Source organism: Seriola dumerili, unplaced genomic scaffold (assembly GCF_002260705.1).
Source record: "Seriola dumerili isolate Sdu_G_001 unplaced genomic scaffold, Sdu_1.0 BDQW01000242.1, whole genome shotgun sequence".
In the NCBI taxonomy this organism is placed as follows: Eukaryota; Metazoa; Chordata; class Actinopteri; order Carangiformes; family Carangidae; genus Seriola; species Seriola dumerili.
The window spans coordinates 7933470-7953873 of NW_019174497.1; the positions used below are offsets into that span (position 1 = coordinate 7933470).

Consider the following 20404-nt stretch of genomic DNA (forward strand, 5'->3'; position numbering starts at 1 on the left):
GCAAATTCCTAAATAGGTTTGTTTTTATTCAAATTACTGTGTGGGCAAAAAGGGCCCACGACTAATTTTTGCCCTGCGGCCTCCTTGCAGGTTAATCTGGGGCTTGTCAGTGGAGGAATAAAAGCTTTTCTACAGGTAAAAGTCAGTCGAAGTATTATTGGACATCGACAGCTCTGAGGATTACCTCCTCTATCCCTGGTCAGTCTTGCAGGTGCTGCTACTGCCATCTTGTGGTCGATTGTCACTACGTCAGTCATCGGAGAGCAACACCTCTCTCTTAAACCATGTTCTGTTTCACAGAAAGCAGCTTTACTTACAGGAGACAGTGATATAGGAAAAGTCAGAGCAGGAAAAAGACATAAAAATGAATAACCTCTGGCTGCAATACTGGAGTGGTTGTTCAAGGTTGCTAGCTTTGCCTCAAAAGCCTGGAGAAGAAAAGGAGATGGATAATTTAATCAGCATTTATTCAGATTTTGCAGAACTATATATCTGTCCTTGTCAGTGATTTATGAATTCTGTTGTCAATGATGATCTGAAGATTTGATTGAGAGATTTTGTTCTCCATTTTTGGACTTTCACTGTTTGGAAACACAGAACTGTGGTCCTGATTTGTATGGAAAGTGACTGTGGGCTGGGCAAAGTTCAATGCATAATTCATAATACTAGTACCAGTGATGGAGATTGAAACATAAACGCTTATTTGTGCATCTTCAGGTATTGTAATAGATTCTGGGAGAACCTTGAGATGTTATTACATTATGAAATCCCCAAGAACAAGAAACATGATGTTAATAATCTGGGACTGATAACAGAAGTAGTTGTGTTAAGAATCAGCCTGTATCTGTAAAATCTACTAGAACAATATAGATGAACAGATACAGATAATAAATGCTAGTATAGTTGCAACAATTTAAGTTTAAATTTACTCCACAAGAAGTTATGTTATGCCTTGTGTTGTAAGTCCTTAATTAAATTATTAAATGTGTATATACTGCTTATGAATATTAATTAGGTAGATTTAAAGTGAAGTGTTACCAAAATAAGAAATAAAAAGCTTTATATCTAAAATCAAGAAAATCCAATAGACATTTATATAGAAATTGCAATACTAACAAACGTTCAGATAATATTAAATGAAAGAAATGAGAATTTAAAAACCACACAGCATAGTTTGTTTTTGACAGATGGCGTTTATTCTCACCAGGCATCTGACATTAGAATCGCTACAGAGTCTGCCATGTGGGGATGGCAACTAAAACTCCAGAGGGGAACGCCCAGGATGTGTGTAACAGGGACAGCATAACAAACGAAAAGAAGAAAAAGAAAAACTAACCATAGGCCACTAAACACAACTCGCCACCTCACTGGAGGAAAAGCTCTATTCTTGGCATTATTGATGCCGCTCATCAGTCTTCCTGCCAATTCTGGTCCTGTCGGCATGAGACCGCGTTCAGACCGGTGGTCCCACAAAACTAACATTCAGTCAGGTTTTTTTTTTTTTTCTTTTAAATACATTGTTTACATACATTAGATATGTATTTGAATAACGCCTACAGCTGCTGTTTCACTGAACATTCAAAAGTGACAGCACACAATCGTGACAAACAGATCAGTTACATCAGGGAGACCACGAGAGTCTCCAGGAAGGCCCCACAAGGATCAGAACTGGGAGACAGACATCAGTCGACGTGGTTAGGCTCACAAATCGGGCAGAGTCTGAAGGACTCTCCTCTCAAAAAAACAATCAAAAAAAAATACTATTACATATATACACATACACAATGCTACGGTACCGAGCGGACCTCACCCGGAGTCCACGACTCGAAGCCCTCTTATAGGGTGGAAGAAGGTGAGCACACGACTTAGCAGCGTGGAAGTTAGACGACAACTCAGCAGTGTAGGTTCATGTGAGCGTTAATAGCAACGTGTGAGGAGTGAACACACATTTTTTACACACGATGAAACATGGACAACAAGTGTAGAAGATCCTCGAACGCTGAACCTGCTCATATTTAAGAAAGATTAAGTTTACGTCAAACACTTATTAGGTCTATTTTCACAAGTGCTCAAAAGTTAAAGGAATAGTTTGACATTTTGGGAAATACTTTTATTTGTTTTCTTCCACAGAGTTAGAAGAGAAAATCAATACCACTATCATGTCTAAACAGTGAACATGAAGCTACAGCTAGTTGTCTTAGCTTAGCATAAGCAATGGAAACAGGTAACGGCACCGCCAAAGGTCACTGACTGTTATTACATCTTGTTCGTTTAATCCAACAAAATCCAAAGTGTAAAAATGGAGCAGGAAAAGAAAGTTACTGAGCCTGGCTAAAAAATAGTTATTGTAAAACCACAAACTGTCATTTTACACTTTAACACATTTGTACAGATTAAACAAACAAGACATAATGTGTAAGTCATTGATTCAGAAGTGCTGGTACGCAAATTTTAGCGCTAGCTGTTTCTCCATGTTTCCAGGCTTTATGCTAAGCTAAGGCTATAGCTTACATTTAACATAATGACCCATGACATGTATCAATCTTCTCCTCTAACTCTCAGCAAGAAAACAAATAATCTCATTTCACAAAATGTCAAACTCTTGTGTGAAGTGGGAGTGTTGCCGTGACATGTGATCTGTTCACGAGTGCGGTGCAGGACAGCAAAGACAACGAGTCGCACAATTTTGGTTGCTGATCTGAAGCAGCTGCAGAAATTGAAAAAGAGAAGAGCACAAAAGCAGGAGAGGGGAGTTAAGGGTGAAGGGTGATTTGTCTTATTCACATACAGTAAAGCCACTTTTGTTCATTGGGAAAAGGAGCGCGGGGACATTGGTTCTGCTTCAATTGCAGAGAAACAATCCCAAGAAACTGGAGAACTGGGTTGTGAAGACCAGCTACCAACCTGTTAGCTCTGCCACCTTTTTCTCCTCTAACACTCAACTTCCTGTATATTTTATCTAATCTAACCACACACACTGCTACCCTTCCCCTGGGTAATTGTGTGTCTGTGGATGCATTGTTTCCTGGCACAACGCTGAATATATGCTGAGCTGCAGAGATGTTTTCTGAGTGTTAAATAATCGTCTTGTGAGTTCAAGTTCCTCTCAAGGTTCAGGGTGAAGAACTGCCTACAGCGCAACAGAGAGAGAAAAGATTCATTAACAATACAGTGACCTAAGTCTGATTAGCAGGAGCCTCTGAGAGTACAGAGTCTAACAAAACAGTTATTGTGTTAGTTACTCTTGAGACAACGTTACTTTAGCGTTTCCTCTTGGCGCAGGTTACATGGCAATGACGGTGTGTGTATGTGTGTGTGTGTGTGTGTGTCTCTCAGGAGTGAGCGTTGGGCGTCAGAGGGTAGGGGTCAAAGTGCAGGGAAGCAGCATCAAAGGATGCTGTTAATGTCCTTCCAGAGTCAAACCCAGCGGGTGGCGCTGCGTTCAGTTACTCGCCACCTCGTCTGCATTGTCAACCGTCTCTAAGGTGCTGTCTAGTCCACCGCGAGCACGCCAGATCTTCACGGTCCGGTCACTGCAAGACAGAAACACACAAAAGTAAGTGGCAGGGAAGTCATAGACCAGGTGCACAGAGAGCAAGCTGCTTGGTTCAGAGCTTTAGGATTAAATTAAATCACAACTTGATTGAATTCAAAAAGCATAAATTAGTATTTGGCTCCAACATATATCATGACTTCACCAAAACTGGTTGTGCCCCTGTCAAGTTTTACACTCCAGGGTCCTGTTTCACAAAAGCACTTTGCTGGCACTGCTCGCATGCAGACAAATGACAGCTGTGTCACATTACAAACGATCGTCGCTTGCAAATTAAAGGGCAAAGGATCCAACTTTTGAAACTGCAGCTTGGGTGTTGACTGACTCTAGGTCATGGACTCTGGTCAAGAGTCGCCCTGTTTCCACACCTATTTCTTCTCTAAGGCATTTCACTGATGCTTTCTTACCTCAATTTGTTCTTATTCTTTTAACAGTTTTTGTCTTTGATTAACATATTGTCATGGTCAGATTGTGGTCAGTTGTCTTAATGATTGGTTGCTGAATGACCAGAAGGCGGGTCTCTAATACGAACTTGCTAGAGGCCGATGCTAAGAAACATCAGAGAGAGAAAGAGAGCAAAGTAGGAAGGAAAAAAACTGCCAAGTAGTGAGAAACTGCTGCAGTTGAGACAGTGATGAACAATAAATGATAATCCTCATCCCTGAAGTATTTTGGTCCAGTTTCTGTTTGTGTGTATTTTTCAACCTAAATGAATTCAAACCAACGCTGAGTCAGCAGTGCACAGTTTGGTAACACAGGAGAACATAACAATCTGCTGTGTTACTGTAGAAAATCTGAAGAAATCAATAAACACTCACCCCCTCTGACCCTTACTGGAGTTAAAATCAATACTCTGGCTTTCTTTCATTGACGGCTGATTTTATTTTCTGACATCATATTTGGTGCTTTTCAATTCCTGCTTTGTGCTGCAGTTCAGGAACATGTCCATGTCATCCAAACTGAACTGATCCATTTTGTTTTCAACAGAAAAACGCAGAAGTAAAAAATCATTTAAAAAAGCAAAGAGCTGTAAATTGGATCTGGGGGGCAGTAACAGATTCTTGGTAAAGGCAAGTTTGAGTTTTTGGTAAAGTGACCAGCAGAGAGTCTGTGGTTCTGTGAGGTCAACCAGGGACATCACTGTGCAGCTCATCATTTGAATAGTCAGGGGCAAGTGAATAAGTGAATGAAGAAATATACTGTGTAGAAAACAACAATTTAAAATTGTATCTGTAAACTATCTTGAAGCCAAAGCGTAACTATCTTAAAGTGTGTGTGTGTGTGTGTGTGTGAGACTCACTCTGAGGCGGTGAACAGGTGGCTGCTGTTGGTAGAAATTCCGTTGATGGGGCTCTCGTGACCCTTGAGCTCCCCGAGGGTCCCCAGTGTGTCCGTGTGCCACAGCTTGAGCACCCCACCTCTGCAGCCGCTGAGCAGGGCAGGGGAGCCGGGGACGACGCCCAGTGCACACACCCAGTCACGGTGAGCGTTAGGGACTTGCTGATGGAGACAAAGACGAGTGTGGGTTGAATGAAAAGGTTGAGACCAGTCTAATCTGTAAACGGTCTCACCATCGACTGAACGTTTCTTAAACTTCACGGGAACTCACGAGGAGTCTGTTCTCTCACAGCTGAGCAGGTAAATTAAAGTCTCTCTGCAGAACAATAAGACTTTTGTACAGATGAAAGGTTATTTTCTGTGATAGTAAAATTCATTTGTGTGCTCCAGTGAATTCTTCTGAGCAGCTGCTGCAAAGACTTTCTGAAATTTAGATTTCCTTAAAACTTTTTCATGTAAAGACTCATGACAGAATCTCTTTCTCATGTATTTTTGTTCTTTTGAAGTAGTGTGTCAGCCATTATGAGACTTTATACAGTGAAATCAGTGTCTAACTTTACAAATATACCAGGGAGGAAACATCTGAAAAGGCAATAATGCTTATCAGTAGGACACAACAAGAAATGAACTATGGTCAAAACTGTCAGAAAAAAACTCCAGAATGATCATTTGCGTTATTTTAATAATTGAAAGTTAACGGTGGCAAAGTTTTATCTTAGGTAATCCACTGAACACAGCTGAACAAAGTGCTGTGTTGGTGTAGTGATGGAAAAAGCCCTCCCCCAAAAAACAGCCAAAAAACACAAAATAAAATAAAAATTTTGATATAGGCAAGATATACATTTGTATCTATTGTGGGAGATTGAAAATGTATTTTTATTCTTCTGTTTTATATATATCTATATACGTTCTATTTTATTTTATTCTTTTTTACATTCCCTTCTGTTTCTTTTATACCTTCTCTTATTGCCTCTTCCTATACTACGTAAAGCACTTTGAAATGTCTTATGGTTGAAAGATGATACACAAATAAACCTACGTTACTTACTCAACCAACTCAGTCTCCTCAGTCTATTTTTGTGATGTATTTGCAGCCGTATGCACCATTTAACTCATCCAGTACCTGCAGCAGGTCTTTGCGGTCCAGGTCCCACTTCTTGATGCCGTTGTCTCGGGAGCCGCTGAAGAACATGTCCCCCTGCACCACCAGAGACTCGATACCGTCGTAATGTGGCGGTTCAAAGTTGTGTGTGGGGCTGATGCTCCCCAGAGAGCCCTCAGTCACGTCAAACAGCTGCAACAACCACAACAACACATGTTAGAGGTGGAACATGTGTGCTTTGTTGTGAAATCAAAGAGCATTTTATTATCAAGTGAAACATGCAGCAGCTCTTTATTTACAATTAGAATATTACTTTTATTGCACTCAAGGCAAACCAGTTAAATGTTGTGTGATGTGGCTTGTCCTTGTTTTGAATTCCTGGATGTTTTAGCTGAACAAAGAGTCTAAATGTATGCCGTCTTCACCAGGACTCACACACACGAAACACACCTTAACGTAATGGTCCTTGGACCCGGTGATCACCAGGTCTTGGTTGTTTCCGGACTGATCCACAGTCAGACACATTACTGGGCCGAGGTGACCAGTAAGTTTCCCAGTGGAGGCAAATCTGGCAGAGACAAATGTTAATCAATGCTTCCATTCAACAGTTAAAATCCCAGTGTCTAAATCTGACCAACACAAAACCTGATCACATGACATTACAAAACACTTTTAGCCTTTAAGTTACAGCAGGTGAACTGTTACACATTTACTGAAGAAACAGCCCAATAATGTTTAAAAGGTTTCATGTGGGCAAACACAAAGTCTGTGAATAAAGTTAGCAGTGTTCAATCTCAGCGTAAATTACAGTGTGTTCTTGCAGGTCAGATTGATTCAAACTTATTTGAATCATCCAGTCCGTCAGTTATCAGCTGTTGTTATTTTCAAAGTGAAAAAAGGCAATTCATCAAAACTAACAGCAGTCAGCTAATGATGGATGACAGGGATGGATTAGATACCAGCCAGGTTTTCATACAGTCTGCAGCTAAAATAGATTGGGCTTTGTTATCAACTCAAGGTGTGTGTGTGTGTGTGTGTGTGTGTGTGAGATGCATCAGACAGTGGTGCAGAGGTGTCGTGGGAAGTGAAGAAGAGGTGGTGGGAATGATAAACACACAGCCTGCAGGGTTCATGTCAGTCTGGCTTTCAATACACAAAACAAAATCTTTGCACTGACATTGTCTTGCAATAAAAATGCAGCTTTCTGGCGACTAATAATATTATTTTGAGTGAATCATCACATATCCATGTTCTTTAAGAAAGAGGGCAACGTACTACTTTTACCAATATAAACAGTCTCAAAGTTTAAAATGACTGATCTAATTTTCCATTAACATTTAGTATGGCAGCATGTTTGTGTTAATCTCAATATACACATCACCTGCTGAGTGTCCGGAAACACATCAATAACATTATATAATGTAGCCCCTGTGCTCACCTCCTTAGATCCCAGACTCGGACTGAGTTTCCAGCGGCGGCGTACAGAACCGTCCCGTTGGGGTTGAGAGCGATCTGGTTGATCTGATTCTCTCCTGCTGGGATGGCGACAGTTCGGCTGGTGCTAGATGCACAGATGTCCCCAACATTAACCTGACCAGAGGACCTGAGGACACGTGTATGAAACATTTATGAACCTGCATCAGGTAGAAAAACAACACTCTTCCACTCACCCAGACTTGTGATCTTGTCAAGAATTCCTGATGAAATCATTAAATGCTGTTGCTGCAGCAACACAATCTCATAACACTTTCATAACAGATGACAGTGTTGCAGCTTTAAGGCACACTGATGAATTCTGGTGCTATATTTTATTTTAAGATTTAATTAGGAAGAATTAGGAACTTTTAACACATTTGTATATTTTCACAGATTTTTAAACAAGGGTGACAAACACATACATTTCCTTCTACACCTCTTGTCACTTTATACATAAAGTAAATAAAGCAAAACATAACCAAGCTCATACTGCAGGGAGTTCAATGTGAGTTCAACATGTATGGAAAATGTAACGGCATGGAGTGAACCTGTGTGTCCTGTTTAGCTGCTTGTGGTGAGAACATACAGTGTATCAGGCTCGTGCTGAAGTTCTGCTAAAAATGACAAGCCAAATGTATGATGGCCCTGAGAGCTCAACACACCGCAAACAGACAAAACACAAACACATTCAGAAAACATGCACATCACAACACATGCAATGCAAATACTCACAACACGACTGAAATGTTTCCAGGGGGACAGTAAAAGTGATGAACCTGTTGTTGTTTAATGCTTTGTGACCTTTGAGGTTAAAAGCATTGGACAAGTGCACATGAATGCATGATGTATGATGCAAGTTGGACTCAAACCCGTGCCGTTGCGGTTAGGACTACGCCTTCATGCTACGCCCTCGACCAGGTGAACCACTGGGGCGCCCCCTCATCACCTTTTAGTCTCCGCTGGAAACACCTCGGTTGTGTTGTGAGTACTTGCAGTGCATGTGTTGTCAAACTGATGAAGACGTTTTCTGAATGGGTTTGTGTTTTGTCTGTTTGCAGTGTGTTGAGCTCTCAGGGCCACCGTACAGGGCATCGAGACAGTCACACTCACGTTAGAGTTCGGATGCACTTGGCCGAGTCCCGGATGTCCCACACTTTGATGTAGGAGGTTGAGACAGTGAAGACCAAACTGGAGCTGTAGCGGACTGACACCACGTTGTTGGGGTGACCGGCTAGGGACATTATCTCCTGACCCGTCACCAGGTTCCACACCTTACAGGTCCGGTCTGCAGGACAACACACAGTCTGTCATTTACTGCATCATTAGAAATACAGGCAGAGAGCTCAGAGGAGGAGCAACAGAGAACAGCTCAAGATCAAGACTGACAGGAAGTTAATCTTACAGCATGGTACAGGTTCTCCCTTATAACAAAACCAAACACAGCAGCTGATTTATCTGTGGGTATAATTGTGGAGCTGACTGCCTGTATTATTTACCTCAGTTTATCACGTTTAAAAGCTCCTCCAGCATAAGAGTTTTACTTTCTGTCTGATGTCATTTTATTTCATTAGCTCATTTATTTATATACTGTGCAGATGAAAATCTTAATTAGTTCCTGTCAGGTTTTATTTGCTGTTATATAACAGCGTGTCAAAGTGTATAAATAAAAAGAGTTAGAGTGAGGAAAGAAGGAGGCAGGGAGGGTTGTGGGTATTGACCTTTGGATCCAGTGAAGAGAAGGTCATCAGTGCAGTCGACACAGAGAACAGCTTTACTGTGTCCCTCTGCCACATGGACACACTGCAACGTCGCCGAGCGGCTGCTTTTAGTGGGTGGCACCGGGTTAATCACGCCCCTTGAAAACACACACACACACACACACACACACACACACACACACACACACACACACACACACACAATCATCAGTTGGTACAGTTTTGACATAACCCTGTCTAAAAGTCTGAGTGCAGCGCAGAGCTAAATCACACCCACACAACCAGAGTCATGCACAGCATGCAGCTCTCGTGGCTGATCAGCACGACGCTGCAAATCAAAAACAGAGAGAAATGACAGTAACAGTCCAGAAGAAAATGAGGAGACAGCTGTGAACAGTCACCCTTATTATGCTGAAGAAGAAGAAGGATCTAAAAATACGGCTGTATCTTCAGATGCTTCTCTTGTCCAGCTCGTAATAGATTTAAAACAAACACCCAAAGACACAAAGACAGACGATCATTGGAAAGCAGGAGTGCTGGATCATCATGGGATGCAAGTTGAAAAGCATCACAAGAACTCAGATCAATCTCTAATTGGCTGCTTGTGTTGACAAATTGGCATCTGATAGTGTAATTGTACAGCCACTGCTCTGTAACAGTTGTTTCTGTCAGTGTCAGAGGAGCAGCAGGACGAGCTGGTGGTGTGCCACAGATCAAGACGTCGATAGTCAGGACTTGTAGATGAATGAGGTTTAAATGAGCCGCAGAGTGAAAAGTAAAAGCTCCAATGAGATGAAACAAGACTAATAAATAGAGGGTTGAGGGTTCAGGCTCGATAGCAGTAATAAGCTTAACAAGATTACACTGTTTGGGTTTATTGTCATTATCCACCGATCCCAGAGAGGATATCCATCCATGGTTTTTAACCACATTAACTGGTTGTGTCTGGTTCATGCACAAGGACACCACAGCAGTGAGGGGGGGAACCTCTGGGAGGCTCTGGTTACTGGACGGTCTGATGAGCTGCTTCTCCGCCCTACAGCCACACTCAGCTGTGACATTTGTCCACACAAGTGTCGGTCATGATGAGAAGAGGGTGGAACCCACACCATATGCATCTGTGTTTCAGCTTCACCTCTGCCCTGAGCACCACAGGTGAAGTCTGAGAGGACCTTGTGACAAATAAAAAACAAAGTTGTACTTGGGCGGGTCGGAATGAGGAGGAGAACCAGAGCGGAGGATGTGGTTGGAGGACAGGTGGAGGCATCCGTCCATCCTGCGGTGGAAAAGAATATCCAATAAACCTGAGAGCTGATTAGCTCCTGATAGCTCCTGAAACACTAATTACTTCCTGTTCTTATCATGTTCCTTAATTTTTTCCTCATCAATCTTTATTTGGTACAACTGAACTTCAACAAGAGCTAATTCTAGTTCGAGCTCATGAATGATAAAGTATTTTAAAATCAAAACAATCATGTAACGTTAGTCTATACCTTACCAGTGGTGTAGCACACCTCAGCTACAAACATTTTCTACCTTCTATGCAGCCAGGTCACACCAGAACAACTGTTTTGTTATTGTTATAAGAGAAGAAGAAATATTCTGTGGTGCCCTCAAAAAGTCCCACAATGGGAACACAGCAGTTGCGTCCATGGCACATAAACTACTTTTTGCTTCAATGCTTTAAATCTGATAGACGTGTAAACTACTATTTGTAAATAAAAGTGTCTGAAATCTTAATGTACTACCGACTACTGTATAAAGACTATTGGGTGTTTATTATGCAGAAAATAAGGAAGGAAGTCAACAGGAGTGATTTTGGACACAGCCACAGGAACACATTTGTAAACCTCTTATTTTGAAAACACTTCCTTATCAAACATCAAGAAAACAAGGACGTGATGGAAAAATAAATTTGATATTAAGCTCTTTCTTGGATTAAAAATGAAAGTCTTCTGGCATCTGACTGAAGAATCCTTCTGACCAAAAACAAGAGTAGGTCACAAACTAGTATATGGCAGGACAGCGTGTGGTCAATGGTCGAAATTGAGGATGTCGTTGAAAACGGCTGTAAACACCTGACATCATCGTGTTGCATCTGAAAACTAGATGTTTACTATGATGAACTGTCACCTGCAAGTCTGTTTAAATCAATTTCCATTATATTCATTACCGCTAAATGAATGGAAAAGAACGACTGCATGGAAGGTGGAACATAGATTTTCAGATCTAGGGTATGCTTTGATCAGTAACAATATGCATTAAGATGCGCGACACCACTAGTAATGTGTTAGGACACTTGTACAGTCTGGTTTGTACTGACAGTGTGCACTTTAGATTGCAAAACACTACACGATAATCAAAATGATGACAATACTTCACTTCATGATCAGAATGTGTCCGTACTTGTACATATCGACATGAGTGCTTAATTGCTACATTAACAGGAAACAGATTTTAGCCAATGTTTGAGGAACTGACAGATTCTGGAGTGCAGTGGCCCTGGCTTCATCCCCAGCTCTAATCTGACTCTCTGTCAGGCTGGTGTCGATTTGACTTATCTTTGGTTCTTACTTATCCTGCAGGACGCATGCAGTACGCCCCAGATACCCTGTCATACGGCTAAACACGACGACGTGGTTACTGGGACGAGCGGTTGGGGGGACAGGAAGTGGTGGGCTGCTCTTCAGGTTCCTGATGACTGGGCTGTGAAGGAAGACAGTGGGGCTGCCAATTAAGCTGCAGCATAATTAAAGTGTGTGCTAAGCTGTTTACACACTGGTGGCAGAAGTGTGGGAGGACTACATGAAGACAGAAGGAGGACGCATATGCTGCATTCACGTCATAGGGGAGCAACTGTCAGCACAGCTTGACAGTAAAGTGTTTGTACGTTCAAACTCATCTGAAGCTGTAAAGATTTACTGCTCGATGTGCTTTACTGGGTTTATCAGTATTTTTTATTTCAGACCAGTATCATTCTGTCAACATATCCAGTAACAGAGGTTCCTGCCTCACCAGAGCTCCAGAAAACATTTTACAGTAGTTAAAAGCCTAAACAGGGATTCAGTGGTCTGGTGTCAGCATTAACTCGATTCAAGTCAACTTTATTTATAAAACCCAAATCAAAAGGCTTTACAGTCTGTCCAACATACATTCCTTTAATGTTGTGAATAATTTGTTCTGGAGGTTTCTCTCTGTAACACGGGAAAATGACCTGGAGGTTTTGGTGTGAAGATGTAAATATTACTGACATAAAACATGTTTCATCAAAGTATCTTCTACCAGCAGCTTAAATCTATTAATAGCCAAGCATGTGTGAAGCTATAATGCTCGTGCAGTGAGCACTGTGTAAAAAAAAAAAAAAAAGACTAATTAGATCCTCGTCCATTAAAAATGTCATGTTTCACCCGAGGGTGGTGGCAGAGTAAATGCCATGTCGTAGCCTCAAGGGTTTATTCTGTCAGGTGCTGTTCTGGCGGCCCAGTGGACAAAACACACAATGTTGCAGCAGCCTGATTCAAGTCTGGTCAGAGACTGTTCTACTTCCTAGTTATTTCCTCCATCAACAAAGAAAACATTTCCAAATAAAAAAACAATCTTTAAAAAAGAATAATGGATCATCTTCTCTGTGAAATCACAAACAGCCATGTAATAAAGTGGCGTTTACTGGCTTTGCCATATGACATGAATGCAGCGATATTCAGTTCTCAAACTGACCACATGCACTCACACTGACCATGCGTGCGTCAGGTTGGCAAACAGCTCGTGTGCACAAAGCACAGAGGTAAGCATGTGCACGTCATGCCAACAAAAAAAAGACATATTGAGTGATTACTATTCAAAAGTATAATTAACACACTTATGAACTTTAAAGTAATCTACTATGTTGGATGTTTAACAGGTAAATACAAGTTGTCTCCACATGATCAGTTCACCCAGCACTTTCTCCCTCACTCACAAAATTTACTCCAAAGACAAGGAAAGGGAAAGGACAGAGATTTCCTCAATAATTAAAATGTTTAGCAGCAGAGGGATTGATTAGCAAGTTGAACACTGAATTTGAGTCAAATGTACCAGGAGTGAAAAGAGGGTATCACCAATTATCACCATTACAGCTCTAAGAAGACGTTAAATTCAGCATAGAACTTGGCAGGTCAAAGGTTATCACACCAGGCGAAGAGCATCTGTGATTTAGTCTGACACCACATGCTTCTGCATAGCAGGAAATCGAGAGAAGAAGTATTAATAGAGTTGAAGTTGAAGTTATTTCGCTTATTTTTCTGGCTTTGCAGCCGCAACATCGGCACCAAGCTCTTACTGTTTAATCTCCTTGACCTTTGCCCTGTCAGCCGCTGCGTACGCCTTGTCATAGGTCTTCCTGCGAGAGAGCGGGGAAGGCTCCGGAGCTCGCCTTTCCACCACTGACGAGGTTCTGGAGCCAGAACTGAGCGTTCAGTTTCATCAATTCATCCACAAACAACACAAAGACAGTATACAGAAATAATAATAAAACAGCAGAAGGATGTGAAACAAACATAAAATAATGGCAACAATAAGAAGCATGCAGTACACACAGAAACACAGTTACCTGATGTTTAAAGTCCCAAAACAGAGGTGGTTCTTCGCCAAGCTCATGTTTTAACTACTGAGGATACTGTGCAGGTTTTGTGCTACTCTAACATATAATTGCACTACTGTATCTGCTGATGGATTGCTGTCAGCCAAGGCTCTTTTTTATATACAAGTCAATGTACACCCAGGTCTGAAGCATGGCCTTTCATAAGCCAGTTAAAGCGGTCTGTTAGTATATTTGCTTCCAGTGTGTCACTCAGCTGTAATAAGGGATTAGAAAGGTAGTTTATGCAGGGGCCATACAAATGTTAATATTTGCTCCTGTCTGCATGCTTTTACGTCAAACAACTCCTCAGGTGGAGGAAGGTACAGATGTAAGGAGGCTCATGAATAATGTGAAACAAAATTAAATGAAGCAGAGGATGAAGCAGCAACATCAAACATGCAGGCAGCAAGGAGGTAGCAATTAATGTGTTAGCAAAGAGTGCCGGGCCTGGACTTACATGCTGCCCATTTTAGAGGAAAAGCCGGGGGAGAGAGCTGTGTAGTCCCTGACTGATGAGCCTGACGTGTCCGTGTCTCCTCCCCCTTCTGGTGTCTCAGCTAACGGCAGCATCGGACTGGAGAAGTCTGCGGTGGGCGCGTCGGGGGCAGAGTCAGAGTTTGCGTACAGCAGCTCCATCTGAGTGGTGGTCCTCCTACGAGCCTGTGCAGCACAGATGAAGGTGGAAAATTAGGATTAGAAAGAAGATGGGTTTATGTGGAAACTGAGGCATAAACACAATAAACTGTGTAATACCTTACTCCTTGTTTTGGTCTCTCCACAGAGTTTCATGAGATCTGATGCTAAAGTGCTGGAAGAAAAAAGAGTTTCATACTGTATGTGAGTATTAATAAAAACAACATAACACAATAACACAATAGAAGTTGAGCCTATCTTGAAAGCTAAATGTACAAAACAGACAAAAGGAACCATGAAATCACATATACACACATAGGGGCCTAGTCAAACCAAAATAATGTAATATACTTTAATATGTACCATAAAACATCATATAACACAACATGAAACATGACATGAACATAATATAACAATAAAACATAAAATAACATAAATACAACATCAACAGTGTATATAACAATCCCACATAATACAACATAAATGTAAAATTAAATACATCAACATAACATAAAATGAATTTAAACATAAACATAAGATAAACACAATAAACCAAGTTATATACTATACCATAAAATCTTGTCATGATAGTACATAGTACAAACTGCTGCTGCTCGTCTTATTACTGGAACAAACAGGTACAGTCACATTACTCTGGTACTTCCTCCCTACATTGGCGCCCTGTTAGATTTCAGATTGATTTAAAAAAAAAAAAAAAAAAAAAAAAAAAAAAAATGGTTTAATTCTATTTAATCATATCTCAGATACATTGACATGGTGTGTCTTCACCCAAGAGTTGAGATCTGTGGAAGAAGCCCTGCTGGACACCCCAAGCTCAAGGTTTGTGACTAAAGGTGACTGGGCTTTTGCTATAAGAGGCCCTCACCACTCTCCTGACTGAAATCAGATGTTTCAGCTCATTAACTTTTAAATCGCCTCTGAAAACGCATGTCATTGTTTCAGCCTTTGGTTTGATATGTGTTTTATTTATTTTGTTTCATCCTTAATTATTCTCCTTACATATTTTATTGCCTTTGTTCACTTATTGTGGATCCTTTTGCATAATGTTTGATAAAGGTTTTTATCTCTGCTCTTCTAATGTTAGTTAACAAAGCATAGTGTAACCTTTCTTAATATAAGCGGTTATCAAAGTGGGGTACAGGGACCCCCAGGGGTCCTTTAGGGGGTTCCTTGGGGTCCCTAGCTAAAAAGAGAATTTTCACTATAATTCCATCCATAAGTAATGCGATGACAGAATGTATGAGTATATATAACATCTAAAAGTAAACATTTGATCCGATGCGAGTCTTTGGTCTCATGTGTCAAACTGTGGTCTAGTTTAAGAACCACTGCTTTATATGACTTCACAGAGTAAAGTAGAATATTATATTGTAACATAAAACAATGTAATAAAAATATAAACTTACGTTCCCTCAGCTGAAGGGCTCTGGGCGGACTCATCACTGCTGCTATCATCTCCATTTTCTGTCAAATGAGATCAATGAATAATGTTAGAAGTAGAAAATACCCTCTTGGATGCTGAGACTGAGATGACTGCTAAACGACTCTCTGTACACCTCTCTAAGACTAAATAATTCATCCTTTTTTTCTATTTCACTAAAGGGTGAACAGTTTTCTTCATTTTATCAAAAAAGGAATGAGGGAAGCAGATGAGGGCAATGTCAGCGCAGTGCCATGCCGTTTTATCCACAAACAGAAACTTGGTCCTCACTGAGCTCAATGTGATCAGATGGATTGAAAAAGGTGAAAGGTCAGAGGTCAGACAGTGGCCAGGTGGGGACGGTTATAAAGAGAGAGATGTGTGGGCGAGTTGAGGCAAAAGGTAAAAGACCCGACATGAGACAACAAGGTGGAGGAGTGGAAGTTATCATTAGTCCGTTGCTCCGGATGGGGTCAGCTGACCTACAGGGTCCGAATGAGCTAAAACATCCATGTTGTATGGTTCCTGTGGAAGGGTCTGGGGTTAGCAGGGTGCTAAAGCATGGAGGCTGTAGCACATGGTGAGGAGGAAGAGGAGGAGGAAGAGGGGGAGGAGCAGTGTGTCCAGATGAAGGGAAGTGAAGGGCCAGCAGACAGATGGAGGGAAGCCTGGTTGCATTGCACCTCATGCACCTGTTCATGTTATTGTATGTTTAGTTAGTTTTCAAAGTGCAGAGGGAAGGAACCATGCATCCATAACACAGATAAGAGTCTAATATAATTTCACTTACCAGGTGGGATGTTACCTAGCTCTGTAAAAACATAAGAAAACAAAAAAAAGAAAAAGAAAACGTGGGGGAACAGAAAAAAGGCAATGCACAAATCAAAAACACAGTCCCCCGAAATTCTACAAAAACAAAAAAAGAACATAAAGTGCATCTACTGTAAACAGAGCGTCCTGCTGAAGAGAGGCTCGCAAAAATATATAACACTTACAAATTTGGTTCAATACGATTTTACTACCACATGATCACAGTAGAAGTCATTTGTGTAATCATTAGTTCAGCTTCTATTCAGCAGAAGGCGACAGGCAAGAGCATCTCAATAAACCCAATCATGCAAGTGACCAGTAACACAGTCCACTTCCTGGAAGGCCAAATGCTTTGTAACAGACGTGGCAAAAAACAAAACTGACTCATTATAGAGAAACATGATCATAATCATCACCACCATCACCACCATCATCACCATCATCATCATCCTAGAATTAAATCTGAACCTCACTTTTACTTGATGTAATTCTACCGATGCTTCCAGGAGGTGGGCTGAGTTAAACCAGGCGTCCTGGTCTGTGTTCTGGTCTTTATCTCCACTTCTCCCTCAACCCAAACAGCTGCTGCTCTTACCTTGCAGAGCGTTCCCCAGCAGGGCGTCCAGCTCCGGGTTGAACTCGGCTTTCTCCTTCAGCATGTGAAAGAGCAGCTGGTTCTGTGTGGCGCTGGTGATCTCCGTCTGCTTCAGCCTGCCCTCCATCACCTTCACCTGGGACTCCTTCTGAGCTGCCTGCAGACCCTGAGAAGGTCACAACGCAGATATGCAACAGTGTTTGTATTCATTACATTTACTGTAATTACAAAACTTTACAACCTGACAAAACCTTATAGAAACCCACTTTAAATAGACTTCACATTTTAAAATACATTTTGTCGGTCAATGCACATTAATTTACCTCCCTGACCAGGAACAGGTGCTGCAAATTAGCTTCAGATGGACACCGTATAGTATATCTACACAGGTACATGACATTGGTTGCATTGTTTACCTGTATGTATCAATGATTATCTGTATGGTCCCTATTATATAAACAAATAAATAATAATTATGTCCAAAGGGTGGACAAGTTTACATTGCTGTGGTGCTGGTATCTTCCACAGGCAGAGTGTTTTGTCCATCTTAATGATGTTTGTTGTAATGAAGCCACACACACAGACAGTAGTGACACCTGGTCATTATTAGTGCTGGTACCTTGTTTATGGCCATTGACATGAAGTGATCGAGCAGGAAACGAGCCTCTGCCAGGGTACAAGAACTTATCACAGCAGAGACGTCCACTGTGTCTCCCTCCTCCTGGAAACAGACACCATGAATGATGATTCACACAACTGTCAACTTCTCCATCCATTTGACTGAATCCATCTATTTGACCAACCAGTACAGCTGAATAAACTGTGAATTAACTCCTGACTCATCAGGCTCTCTCACCTTGGCCTCCTCCATCTGCATAATGTTGGCCTGACAGTCTGCGATGCTGTCGTTGATGTAGTCGATGTTCGCTGTCAACGCATCCACTTCTTCGTTGAGGGGAGGCACCGCCTTCTCTGCCTCTGGCCCCTCCCTGAGCAGCCGCTCCCTCTTCCTGATGACCTTCTCCTTACGCTTGGTCAGCTCCTCCCGTTGCTATAGACACAGACAGAGAGGACAGGACATGTTTTTTTTGTTTTCACAGCCGAATGATGATGGTGAGTCATGCAATGATAAGATAACATAGCAGTTAATTAAAGACTGAAGGCCAAGGTCAGGATTTGAAACAGAAACAACCATTCAGTTGTGACTGGCTAAAGGCTCGGGATAAATCTGTCCATTTCACTTACAGGTCCCATAGTTCAGGCTCATCCACCACTGGCTGTGTGACCTTTGACCGTGCCTCAATACCAGTATTCTGTCCTGACGACTTCCAGGTCAAAACAGAAAGTCCCTCTGATGATGGATTGACACTGCTGAGAGGCAGTTGAGGTTTCTATCTACCACAAAGCTAAAGACACGTCAGCACGTCTGCCAGACATCTGCCAGATGACTCTCACACCTCTCTAATGTCAGACGTTTGTGTGAATTATTAACAACTGTTCAAAAATTCAACATTGTTTTACTGTGTTTGAACATTTGACTGGGAAAACAAGCAGAATACAGATGTGGAAATGTATAAATCTGTGCATTACTATTGCTCAGTATATTGTAGTGTGTGTGTAGGATGAGCTTTTACATTTAAGGACATTACATTTTTGAAAAAGTGTTACTTCCTCTCCTACACACTGAACATTTTTGATAAAGCCGACTGTTACACCTAAAGTTACTTTGTAGCAGTTACTGGCTGTTGAGCCGGATGTGGGTCAGGGTCATTCATGTAATAATAACTGGAACTGATATGAGTACCAATCTCTCAGACTACCTGTACACACCAAATACAGTGGCAAGCAAGAAACGCAACAACACAGCCATGTTCTGTGTTGCCCACAGTAGAACTGGGCGATTCATCAAATTTTATTTTCAATTACAATTTTGGCTTGGTCGCATTCTGTTTCACAACAAATTTCATCCCCCCTACAAAAACCATCCCCCTCATCCACTTCCACTGGTTACATTTTGGCGTACGTCATCTAGAGCGGTTTGCCAGATCAGAGACTTTCTACATATAGTTGAGCCTGTTACTACAGAGTGAACCCTCTTTGCAAGGTTGCAGCTTTGTCGTGTGTTCCAAGGCAGCAAGCTCCTGCAAACTTTTTACTTGCCGTCAGGGGTTGGCAGGCTAGTGACTGATACTGACTGACGTCTTCCTGTGTGTGTGAGTATGTCAGCTCATGTGTACGCGCCATATTGCTTTTTTAAAATCAGCCATTCATCCATCTAGGGGTGTGTGAGTGTGACGTAGCGGGGTGCAGCCCAAAGGCAAAGTTCACTACAACATGACTGTGGCTAGCTGGGTATTGACTTTTCCTTCCCCTGCCTACATGCATATTCCCTGCAGTAACCATCCATGTAAGTGTGCAGTGCTGCAGGACCTTACCTTGAGGAGGCGGTTCATGTCGGCCTCCATGTTGGAGATGGTCATCCTCTGCATGATGACATCACAGATCCGTCGCTCCAGAGACTGCCATTTATTACGAGCGATTCTGGTGGAGTAAATACCCACTGTACGCCTGTAGGTCAAACTGCACACACAGTATCAGTCAATAATGTTATTGATTAATCAATCGAATGACTTAACACTTCTGTGCACTTTCGGGAAGCCTGATGTAGATAAATTAGATAATGTTCCAGAGCTGGTTAACGAGTGAGTTAAGTCAGTTAACAGTCTGTGTTTTTTCCTGATAAAATAACGTGTTATGTTACATTTTAGAGATCAATAGGATTTTCTTATGACGGTAACAGCGTCTTACTGATGAACACTTACAGTAGAAGGCACATTGTGGCTCTATATTTAGTAGCCTTCCATATTTGCCTCTATGGAAACAGACTCACCGAGTCCCGTTGGGAGCTGTGTTGCCAGAGGAGTACATGCGTCCAGATGGAGGTCTGTGGGTGGAGTCCTGGAGTGAGTCTGAGAGGTTGACTTTCCTGATGACCTTACCTGAGGTGGGCCTGACCTGCCTCCTCAGAGCCGTCACCTGACACACACACGCAAACACACAGAAGTGAGGACAGGCGAATACTAAAAGCGTACCACGTGCACTTGCCTGCAGTCTGTATGT

The 20404-nt window shown here is 41.8% G+C and overlaps 1 protein-coding gene across 1 annotated transcript in view; it reads right to left on the reverse strand.

Moving 5' to 3' along the window:
* Window positions 1-1195: 1195 nt before the first annotated feature.
* Window positions 1196-20404, reverse strand: part of LOC111229612 (kinesin-like protein KIF21A) — a 59895-nt gene continuing 40686 nt past the window's right edge. Inside the window, exons 18-34 of the mRNA XM_022756007.1 lie at window positions 20175-20320; window positions 19720-19864; window positions 18141-18335; window positions 17904-18005; window positions 17285-17450; window positions 16670-16690; window positions 15866-15923; window positions 14559-14613; window positions 14263-14465; window positions 13506-13619; window positions 9188-9324; window positions 8580-8754; window positions 7432-7596; window positions 6444-6561; window positions 6015-6185; window positions 4854-5053; window positions 1196-3533 (exon numbers count right to left, since the gene is read on the reverse strand). Coding sequence (XP_022611728.1) covers window positions 3443-3533; window positions 4854-5053; window positions 6015-6185; window positions 6444-6561; window positions 7432-7596; window positions 8580-8754; window positions 9188-9324; window positions 13506-13619; window positions 14263-14465; window positions 14559-14613; window positions 15866-15923; window positions 16670-16690; window positions 17285-17450; window positions 17904-18005; window positions 18141-18335; window positions 19720-19864; window positions 20175-20320 — 2262 coding nt within the window. The 3' untranslated portion in view covers window positions 1196-3442. The remainder of the gene's footprint in view (window positions 3534-4853; window positions 5054-6014; window positions 6186-6443; window positions 6562-7431; window positions 7597-8579; window positions 8755-9187; window positions 9325-13505; window positions 13620-14262; window positions 14466-14558; window positions 14614-15865; window positions 15924-16669; window positions 16691-17284; window positions 17451-17903; window positions 18006-18140; window positions 18336-19719; window positions 19865-20174; window positions 20321-20404) is intronic.